Source organism: Sinocyclocheilus anshuiensis, unplaced genomic scaffold, assembly GCF_001515605.1.
Source record: "Sinocyclocheilus anshuiensis isolate Anshui unplaced genomic scaffold, SAMN03320099.WGS_v1.1 scaffold482, whole genome shotgun sequence".
NCBI lineage: Eukaryota > Metazoa > Chordata > Actinopteri > Cypriniformes > Cyprinidae > Sinocyclocheilus > Sinocyclocheilus anshuiensis.
In genome coordinates, this window is record NW_015547676.1 from 593,864 (window position 1) to 605,399 (window position 11,536).

The 11,536-nt window shown below is 39.0% G+C and overlaps 1 protein-coding gene across 2 annotated transcripts in view; it reads right to left on the reverse strand.

Moving 5' to 3' along the window:
- The window catches only part of LOC107703034 (protein phosphatase 1L-like), a 35,409-nt gene that overhangs the window by 4,770 nt on the left and 19,103 nt on the right, over positions 1-11,536 (reverse strand). For both annotated transcript variants that reach the window (XM_016505526.1, XM_016505525.1), the window contains exon 2: positions 202-376. In XM_016505526.1, coding sequence (XP_016361012.1) covers positions 202-376 — 175 coding nt within the window. The remainder of the gene's footprint in view (positions 1-201; positions 377-11,536) is intronic.

The window sequence follows — 11,536 nt, forward strand, 5'->3', positions numbered from 1 at the left end:
TTGCTGAGACACTGATGCAATGCTGCATTTCTCCAAACCTGCTGAAGAAACAAACTCATCCGAATCTTGAAAGGCCCGATTTCATTTTCATTTTTAGATAAACTACTGTAAGTGCTCAGCTCCGATGTCTAATGCTTGTAGACTAAATAAATATCCAGAACCAATCCATCAGACTACAGGTTCACTGCTGTGAGCTCTCACCGGCTTCATCATAGGAGGCCGACAGTTTCTCCAGGATCTCTTTGTCCATGTCGAGTATCTGCTGTTTGAGGATGGACTGGCGGGTCAGAGTGCTGCTCTCCTTCTGCGTCTCGTAACGCTGAAGCTGCTGCCGCAACATGACGGAAAGATGCGACTTGGCATACTCTGCTGCCGTCTGACAGACAAACAGATAACAGAGACGTTTTATTCGACTGCTGAACAAAATCTGACACTTCAGGGGGCTGCATTTCAGTTCATGTGTGTATGTGTTTTACTGAGTGTAGCTATTTTGTGTGTCTTGGTGTAAACAGGCCTAAAGAACACAGAAGTATTTTAATCTGGATATAAACTCTGGTAAAAATAGCTAGTAGCTCGGGTGCTTCCTGCGCTCTAACGAACCTCAGAGGAATATTAATTACACGTGCATCAGTGGCCTCGAGTCCAGCATTCAAGAGAGCGCCAGAGATGAAGAGATGCAAGATGCACCACTAAATTCACATTAGATGCAACATGTTTATCAGATCTCTGCTCATCTGTGCTGTCAACATCCACAGTTACTGACGGCAGCTTTGTATACACACACACACACGCACGCGCACGCTCACGCACTCGCGCGCACACACACTCACTCACACACACGCACGCGCGCGTACGCACACTCACACACACACACTCGCACACGCACGCACACACACTCACACACACGCACACGCACACACACTCACACTCACACACACACACGCACGCACACTCACACTCACACACGCACGCATACACACTCACACACACGCACGCACACGCACGCACACACTCACACTCACACACGCACGCGCACGCACACTCACACTCACACACACTCTAAATATAGGTTAACAGAGCTGTTTTTCTGTAAAGACGTAAGCGTGCTGTGCGGGAGAGATTTGGACAAGAATCAAAACCACATCAAAATGAACTACATAATGCACTTCTAAGCATGGATTGGTGATAAATGCACTGATTTGAATAGAATTGTGTTCAGTAAAAGGGAAGCACTCTATTATTATACCGTTTCTTTTTTTATAAATGAGGACGTCCCCAAAAGGAGTTTATCTTTTTTGTAAGTTTTACCATATTTAGCTCACTTCTGGGTCTTCAAAATATGGTTAAATAGACGCATACAAACACATAGATGTGGCTTAAATGATAAGTTTACTTCCAGAGTAAAACATTCCTGATAATTTACTGGCCCCCTTGTCATCCAAGATGTTCATGTCTTTCTTTCTTCAGTCGCAAAGAAATTACGTTTTTAATGCGCATCGCAGAGCTAGAGCAAGCCCAGCATTTGTGGTTAAAGAGTGGATAAATATAATTTTTTTTCAGAAAACGACCAATCGTTTCGCTAGATAAGACCCTTATTCCTCGGCTGGGATCATGTGGAGCTCTTTGAAGCTGCATTTTTTACCTTGAAATCATTGGCCACCATTGAAGTCCACTATATAGAGAACATTCCTGGAATGTTGAAATACATGAACATCTTGGATGACGTGGGGGTGAGTAAATGATCAGGGAATTTTTATTCTGGAAGTGGACTTGTCCTTTAAATGTACTAAACAACAACCAATGAGAAGCCATTTTCACACTTCACTTGCTTTACACTATCTACTACCAAACGAATGACGCTGCAATCCAAGGACAAACAGAAACCCAATGAAAGAAGAAAATGAACCCATCCCTACGTTAGCAGTGTCTTATTTCAAATGCTTTGCCCTACAGAGGTTGCATCAGCTGCATACATTTAAGAAAAGAAACACTGCAAAGTAAGAAAGAAATGACAATGGAATATTATTTATTATGGTTGCTTTTCTTTAATAAGAAATCCTTAATGACTTATGTGCCCTTCTAATGCCTCCAGAGGGCGCAGCCTTCGAAATGAGACACAGCTATTGTAAAGATGAGCAGAAATGTTACCATTATATCTGTATATGATGCCTCACTTTAGTCCAATTATACTCACGCTGAAAAAAAAAGATGCAAAGAAACGAAATATTTGGCCCTGGTGAGGTTTAGAAAATAAACTCACACTTCTGTCCACTAACACTGTCTAAGAAGACATGTTTATTCTTTTAATACAGGCTTCTGTTATTATTGTGAACAAATCATCTGTGCATTTAAATAATTACTGTACATTAGTCTCCACATATAGCGCGATCTGAACCCTAAACACGTTTTGTCAAAAAAGCAGGTTTTGTCCACTTTCAAGGCATTGTGAGTTCACGTTTCACTGCAGAAGCCAACAAGCACCCTTGCTGTTTTTGAACAGAAGCCGTTAAGTCCATTTCAGCGAATCAGCGCGCTGTATTCAGGTCAGGTGACAAGGCTACGTTCACTTTGAAAAGACGTGCTAGCTGAGAGGAGTTTCGTCAAAGCTGACTAAAAGTGAACGAGGATCATTTCGACGAACTTGATGAACCTGTGATATCTTCTTCAGGGTGAAAAAGGAAAATAAAAGCTAAAACGTTTTCACGGAAGCTTGCAAAAGCAGCGCGTTACAATGGTGAGGGAAAAGCTCCATGTAATCACATCCATATAGTTTATGATCACTACAACAACAACGTTTGTCGGGCATCTACATTGTCATCTGAGGAGATTACAAAGATTAAACGAGTGTTTTTTTAAACTCTAAAACATGAAATGTGGAGTAACCTGCTTTTGCTATAAAACAAACTTTTAATATGTAAAAATAACATACTTTCAATGAACTTTAATTTTGTAAATTAGCTGTATTTGTTTAAGTTATTATTACTTAATCAAAACAACCCAACTGCAGTTTGATATTACTTGGAATGCGCAATAAAAAAAACCCAAAAAAAACGTGATTTCTGGAAAAAAAATGTAACCGAGTTATCGGTTTTTGCAAATGAACTCTTCAATTATTATTCGAAAAATAAAAACACTATCCAAATTTGACTACATGTTGCTTTGCTGGCCGTAAATGCAGGGAACCCATGATGAATCCTAAGCCTGCAAACTAAAAGTCAGTTATATGCTAAATGCACTGGGTGCTGCTGTGAAGTTGATTGAATTTGATCACAGAATGCCGTCGTCTGCCTCGCGAAGTCTGAAATTTACTTTGATCAAAATTATATTTCTAAATGGAATTAATTTGATGAAATAAATCAGTGAAACCGAGTTATCAATAATATCACCACCAAAATGAGAAATTACATGAAATCCAAACACCAGTGGACTGAGCAAAGACAGCTGTACTCCGAGTGAGCGAGAAGAGCGCATCTGATAGCCAAATGATCCGAGACATACATATACATGCTTCCTTTAAGTTTCCACGAGGGAGAGAGGTTCAACACAAAACGCTAAGAAACTGTAATTGGCACGGTCTGCTTTATTTTTTCCATTTGCTCTGCTTGAGCTTGACAGTGTTGCCAACTTCTTTCAATGGAAAGTAGCTAAACCCCGCCTGAAAAGTCGCTAAATGTCGCTACATGACGTCATACGCTAAGTAGCATATTAATGACGTCAGTACGTCGTATTGTCTTGCCTCCCTGTGCTCACGTACTGCATTTTAATGCAGCCAAATTCTCAAAACTGTTTTTATTAATATATTTGACTGTTTCTGTTGTCAGACAACGGAATGAATATTATAGTGACTGAAATGCGGTCCATTAAGACTACATAACCAGCTCTCAAAGATTAATCTGCATTAAAATCCTAATCACAACATTGTCTAATGAAATCAAATACACATACGATTAAGACAATGGCTGTGCTGTGATTTCGGCTATACTTGCATGTAAAATAGAGTTAGAAGCAACATAATATCTTTTTTTTAACTGAAAGTGCTACTCCTCTAAATAAGGTTAAAGAGTCTCAGAGACTAAATAAGGTTAAAGAGTCTCAGAGACTAAATAAGGTTTAAGAGTCTCAGAGACTAAATAAGGTTAAAGAGTCTCAGAGACTAAATAAGGTTTAAGAGTCTCGGAGACTAAATAAGGGTTAAGAGTCTCGGAGACTAAATAAGGTTAAAGAGTCTCGGAGACTAAATAAGGTTAAAGAGTCTCAGAGACTAAATAAGGTTTATCCTAAAAAGTCATTAGATTTGTCGCTAGTCGCTTTTTTGGAAAAAAAGTCGCCAAGGGGGTCTGAAAAGTCGCTAAATATAGCGACAAAGTCGCTAAGTTGGCAACACTGGAGCTTGAATGCTTTTGTTCTTTATATGCATATATTTTTTGTTCACACATGTTTTTAACCAAAATAAAACCTTGAGATACAATGTAACTTTGTTGTAGAACATTGTTGTGTATAATGCCTAATTATAAGTTTGTTCAGAAATCGTGACAAAAACTTAATTATTAAAAATAACGCATAAATATTCGAATATTCGTTTTTTTTTATGAGCCCAAATATTCGTATACAATATTTTTTGAAAAATGCCCATCCCTAGTGTTAAAATATAATCTCGCCTCATTCTCGTGAACCCAAAACCGTGTATCGTAACACCCCAATTGTTTTTTACGAATTGCGCTTAAAACATTTTAGATCTCAATGATGTGAATGTTGAGTGCCTACGCTGCTATAAAAAAAACAATAGAAACCATCACAGAATCTGTAATGGTTTTACTGGTTATAATGGGAATTGTACTGGTTTTAATAGAAACTGTAATGGTCCCTGTTGGTCTTCTTCTATTGGTGGCTTGTTAAAACCACTAAATCTTAATGGAATTGGTCCCAAAACACACTACAGGAAACCATTTGTTAATGGTTTTAATGGCTAAAACTTGATGGTTTGTAAGGTTTTAATGGTATTTGTAGTGGAAACCATTAGAATTTCTGTGATGGTTTCTATTGTTTTTTTTTCTGTTGTTTTTTCTTCCCCTGTAATTACTAAATTACTTGCGATTTCTGAGTCAAAATTGCTCCTACACCAATTTTTTATTTTAGTGTAGTTTGTTTATATTGCTTTTATTCTGTATTACCTTGCTATATCTTCCCATTCATTCACACAGTTGCCTGCACCTTTTAAAGTTTCAGTTTTTGCATTATGCACCTATAAAGACTTTCTTACTTCAGCTCAAGGCGAAAAATGAAATTTGAACCATTCATATTGTATATATTACAGCGCTAACTCGTTTGCTATTTGAAATCGTTAACGGAAAACCCAATACACAAAAGTGTAATGAAAGCATTATTGTGATTATGCAAATGTTGAAACGAGCCTGCATCAGTCTCTGATACACGTGAAAGCAACAAACATGTGCTGCTTTACAGAGGAATTCCTGTATTTTGCATCCTGAATCTGACAGATTTTGTAGATGAAGTCAACACAACTGATTCATCTTATTTTTAACCTGACAAAAGCATTCATTACTAGTGAATCATTCATTACAACATGAGTTTAATGAGTAACAATCACAGAATTAACCCTTCAAATGTTTCAAATCACAAAACACTTCAGCCCTATTCATATGTTATTGATTTTGATCAAAGCATGTCAATCCTCTCTGACTTGAAAATATTCTGACCATATGATTGTGGTTATTAGTCCTGACATGTGCTGAAGTAATTCCTGCTGGGGTTTTCCTTTCATCCGCTGACAATTTAAAACTGACCGCACAACTGTAATCAGAAGCAGTCAGCAAACACACACACACACACACATATATATGCAGTGTTTCAGGACATGCATGCATGCATCAGTGCTGTATGGAGTGTGTAACATTAGCTGCACACACATGCACACTGACTTATGCGAAAATCACTGTAAGCAAGATCTTACTGTACTGGAAAAATGCGAGCTGAACTAGAATCTACTCTGATTTTAGTTATTCCCCATTAGGCCCAACACTTAGCTTGCACACAGATTGAAATAAGTTAATTAATGTTTTTCAGTTTTATTTTACAGTGTGTGGGAGAGAGTTTTAGTAAATGGACCTAAACCATCTGCAGCAGCTGTGTATCACCAGAGTCTGGAGAATTCCATCAGCGTCCAAACATGTGCTCAGCAGAAGCAGTCCTTCATCTTTAGAGGAACACAGATGTGTGCATGAAAAATAACATTCTAAAAGGACACACCTTAGTTTGAGAGCAGACGTCTGATGCCACTTGGTGTCAACAACCTGTTACCAGCAACCAGCAGGTTGTGATGGTTTCAGAATGAACTACACAATTTTAACGACAACAAATGTAAGAGCCGATCGGGAGAGAGACAGAAACTGGTGTGGAGAATCATGAGCAGAAATCAGTGAATAAAAGAGCAAACTGAAAGTATATTGAGAGGTCACATGTCCATGGCAAGTTGGAGTGAGTGTGCTGTTAACAATAGAGTGCAATCAGACACACCCTGGATTTGCTAAATCAGGGGTCTCCTGCTGCGTTCAAGTCCTTTTGGGACGTACGTACTTACGAGTCGACAAATCGTAATTACCACGTCACTTTGGTCGTAACAAGATGGCGATTTAACTTTTCTACATAAAATGCAACGATTTTTTTTAACACTGCATCTAAAAAATTATAAATAAAGAATGTGCATTGTGTTTTTGCTTTTTTCTGTTTTTATGCAACTTATGGAAATGATGTAAACTGAATCATTATATATCCTACAGTAATTATACAATAATATAATATTTTGTATTTGTAACTTACATAGTTTTTTTTTATACATTACAAAAAAAAAATTTCATTTCAACATTTTCTGTCAATACAGACGTTGCATTTCTATAGTTTTTGGCTGTGTCCATTGCATCTGACACGTTTTCTCACTGACACACCCCCTCGTAAATACGATCTATCCGACATGACTTGAATGCACCATCAAACCCTGCTCCTGGAGAGCTACTGTCCTACAGACTCCAGCTCTAACCCCAATCAAACACACCAAGGTGTTCAGGGTCACTTGATAACAGGTGTGTTGGAGCAAGGTTGGAACTGATGTCTGCAGGATTGTAGCTCGCCAGGAGCAGGGTTAGAGACCCCTGTGCTAAACTGAGGAGTAAACGCAAAGTGCTGCACTTTCAGATCTTCCTGGCACAAACTGCAGAGCATGGCCTGTTCCTGGCCAACATGTTCTCACTCCCAAATCATCACATATTGACGCTTGGTCACTTTTTGACGCTCAAGGTACCCCTTTAGCATAATTTTTCGTCGTGCAGCGTCCTCCATTGCTTTCATTTGTTTGCCTTAACTTAATGGTTTGCATGCATTTGTTAAAAAAATAGAAGTCATTTTATATAAAGTTATACTTTCATTGGAGCACTTAACCCCACCCCTACCCTAAACCTACCCACTTTTTTATTGCAAAAACTGACCATAAAAAAAGCTGTATAAAAGTATTACAAACAAGTCGTGATGCATTTCCAAATCTTCTGAAGCCATTCGAGTAAAACATAAGGTTTTAGTGATCCCGCTCCGTTAACGCACTCACGTCTCATTCGAAAAGATACTCCCGTACTTTAGCATGACACAGTCAGTCACAAGACACACAAGAGCCAATGGCATTTCACAATCAAGGCTTCTTCTGGCAGACATTTTTGAATTTGTTCACAGACTGCACACAGGATCTGAGCTTTACGGCGGACGGAGATGGTGGTTGCGTCTATTCCTCTCACAAATCAATCATTTTGCCTCAGAAGACTTGGACTATTAATATTTTTTGTATAAATTCTGACTGTAGTTGTACCTGCCAGTTATATCCTGTGTTTTATTGACAAATTGTAGGTTTAGGGGCAGGGGTTGGGTTATGTGCTAAATGTGCAAATGTGCAAAAAGTGTAATGTAAATAAAATTGTTGTAACTATTTACATTGGAAAAATCACACCCCAATATACACATGCAATAACAGCAATATTATTACCCAATACCCAATATATAATTTAAAGGGCTGTCAGTTTAACACGTTAACTTAATTAATTAGTTATGAAAAAATAACGCATTCAAATATTTTAACGCAGTTAATGCACTGGCCCCGCCCCCAGACCTGTACGTCATCTTACATTTCAAATAGCTGACAGTTGACATAGGCTATATGATGCCGGGTAACAACTCCATAAATGCAGTTATGCCCTCAAATTTAAGAAATTGGGGCAAAAATGCTCCTGTATGATATTTTGTCTCATATTTATATCATATGATAAGGGATATCACACAAGCAGCGAGAGCAATATTACGAGTGCTGCTTATGTCCAAATACCACGAGTGCAAATGTGATTTTATACAACAGTTCTGTCACGGTGCTTCTGTGTGGAGACGAGGAACGCGGAGACAACGGAGAGTCATGAACAGTCTTCATTAATTCAAACATGGGGTAACACAGGGCAGGCAGGAACACACACGGAGCACATAGTATAGACGACAGCGGACAAAGGAATCAAGGAACAGACAACACTTTAAATGCTGAACTAAACGAGGGTAATGAACGGGACACACCTGAACTAAATGACTAATCAAAACGTGAGGGAGAAACATGGGGAGAAAAACACAACAAAACAGAAACACAAGTCTGACATTATCTCCCCATCCCAGAAGGGGACCTCCAGAGGGGAGGGGGGGGTAGAAAGTACCGGTTCCAGGAACCATGTTGGAGCAGGCAGTTCAGGGGGTCATGGCTGGACGACCCCCATGGCCTCGGCACTCAGCCCGGCCACCACAGCCGGAGACGTATAGTCCCCCAAAAAAAATTTCTTGGGTGAGACTCCGGGTCCCCTGGCTGGAACTGGCTCTGGACTGGGCTCCGAAATTTAGGAACAGAAGACCTCCCTGGGCTGCCCTCAGGAACAGAAGCCCACTCCGGGCCACAATCGGGAACAGGAGTCCCCCCGGGCCAAACTCAGGAACAGGAGCCCTCTCTGGGCCAGACGTGGGAACAACAGCCCTCTCTGGACTGGACATGGGAACAGGAGCCCTCTCTGGGCTAGACTTGGGATCTGAGGCCCTCCCTGGGCCAGACACGACAACAGCAGCCCTCTCTGGACTGGACGTGGGGACAGGAGCCCTCTCTGGACTGGACGTGGGGACAGGAGCCCTCTCTGGACTGGACGTGGAAACAGGAGCCCTCTCTGAACTGGACGTGGAAACAGGAGCCCTCTCTGGGCTGGATGTGGAAAGAGGAGCCCTCTCTGGGCTAGATTTGGGATCTAGTATAGACAATAGACGACACCGGACAAAGGAATCAAGGAACAGACAACACTTTAAATACTGAACTAAACGAGGGTAATGAACGGGACACACCTGAACCAAATGACTAATCAAAACGAGAGGGAGAAACATGGGGAGAAAAACACAACAAAACCGGAACACAAGTCTGACAAGTTCAGTAAATAAGAAGTTAATATTGTTTTGTATTTTAATCACAATATTGTCTGTTTTTGCTCAGTTTTGCCAAAAAAATATTACCTAAAGCCACAGCAGAATTGCTGCGCGTCTCCGAGCAACATAGTTTCGCGTTTTGAACGAATTGGATGAATCAATTATTCACATAAAGTGAGCCGTTTAATCAATTCCTGAATGAATCAGCTGTTTGAACGATTCGAATGAATGACTCATAAAGACATTTACCGCCACCTGCTGGTAGATTTCGTTTCTTATTTAGAGTATTATTGTATTATTTCATTTCAAATAAAAAAAAAAAAAGGGAAAAAAACTTTTTTATGTCAACTCTGAATTATGTCATCATTTACTCAAACCTGAATGACTTACTTTCTTATGTGGAACATAAAAGGAGGTATTTTGAAGACTGTTGGTAACAAAGCTGTTTCGGTTACAAATGACAAGTTTCATTGCATAAATGAAACAAAAAAAATGTATAAAATTATCTTATTTTATGTTTCATTTATGTCCATTTATGCCGTTGTTGCCTAAACATTTATGTGTAATAAATTTTATGTTGAATCAAATAAAATATTTATTTCTAAAGCTACTATTTGTAATGTCTACTTAATACTTTCTCATTTAACACAAAAATAGCTTTAAATAATCTTTTGTGGGTATTTTCAGATCGCCATATGTAATTTGCAATTAATTAGATTAATCAATCAACACATCATGTAATTAATTAGATTAAAATTTTTAATCGACTGCCAGCCCTAATAATTTAATCATGACGATAAAATTCCCAGTGTATTATGATGCCAAAGGTTTCTTATTTAAAGCAATGGAGGACCCTGCACGTCGAAAAATGACACTAAAGGGTCCTGACCAAGCATCGATATGTGATGAGTTGGGAGTGAGAATGTGTTGTCCTGGCCTGTTTACACCTAGTCATGTCATGTGTTTTCGCCGATCAGATAGCTAAAAGACCAGGTGTAAATGCCCCCTGAAATGCTTTCGAGACGGATTTAAATCTGATCGCTCAAACCACAGGAGGTGGTCTGGGACGCATTGTAAGTGTAAATGCATCTGGTTGTTGAAACCACATATGTAAATTTTATTCCTCCCAAAAAGTTAAAATAATAAACTAGGGATGCACTGAATGTTCGGCAACCGAAATTATTCGGCTGAAAATAGCAAAAAAAAGCTCTTTCAGTGTTCGGCCGAATAAGCGAAAAGACCGAATAAATTGTACCTTACAATGACGTGACGCTATCAAATAGCAACCAGCGTAAAGTTAGAGGTGTGCACTCTTTATAATGCAACAAACATGTCAGCAGTGTGGAAGCATTTAAACTGTCCGAGAAAGACGCAAAAATCATTACAAGCACCGACAGCGAGAGACTGTTTAGGACTGCATCACATGTTTTCGATGAGAAGAGGACGGGGTGATTTTGCTGGTTACTGTATGATGATTGAAATCACGAAATGGTCTTAAACAATTAGTAAATAAACTGCAGAACGTTATGCTTTCTAATACACGCACGCATTGCATGTATTCTGACAGCGCTGCACGAACTCGCAGCAGATCTGCTTGTTAACCAGGATTCAAAGTCCAAGGCGAAAATCTGCACTGAAACAGTATTACTCGTCAGTTGCTCAGTCACATTTTTATGAATTTTTACAAGGCATGTGACAATGCGATACGTGCGACGTACAGTATTAGTAATGAGACTCATTTTTAAATCTGATGTCAACAAAAATAAGCATTGAGGTCTTCCTGCGCGTTTCCACCAAAATAAAAGTTGACAAATAGCAAGAACTCCAACATTCATAAATGTTAGTATTGTAATTTTACTGCTGTTCTGTAAAATAAAATAAAAAGTAAGATAATAATAATGATAATCATTACAACAGCTCTGTTAATACATTTATTATAACATACACGCATAGTGTTCAAATTGGGATCTGTAATATTTTCTAATGTTTTAAAAGAAGCCTCTTCTGCTCAGCAAGGCTGCTTTTAATTTTACAGTAAAAA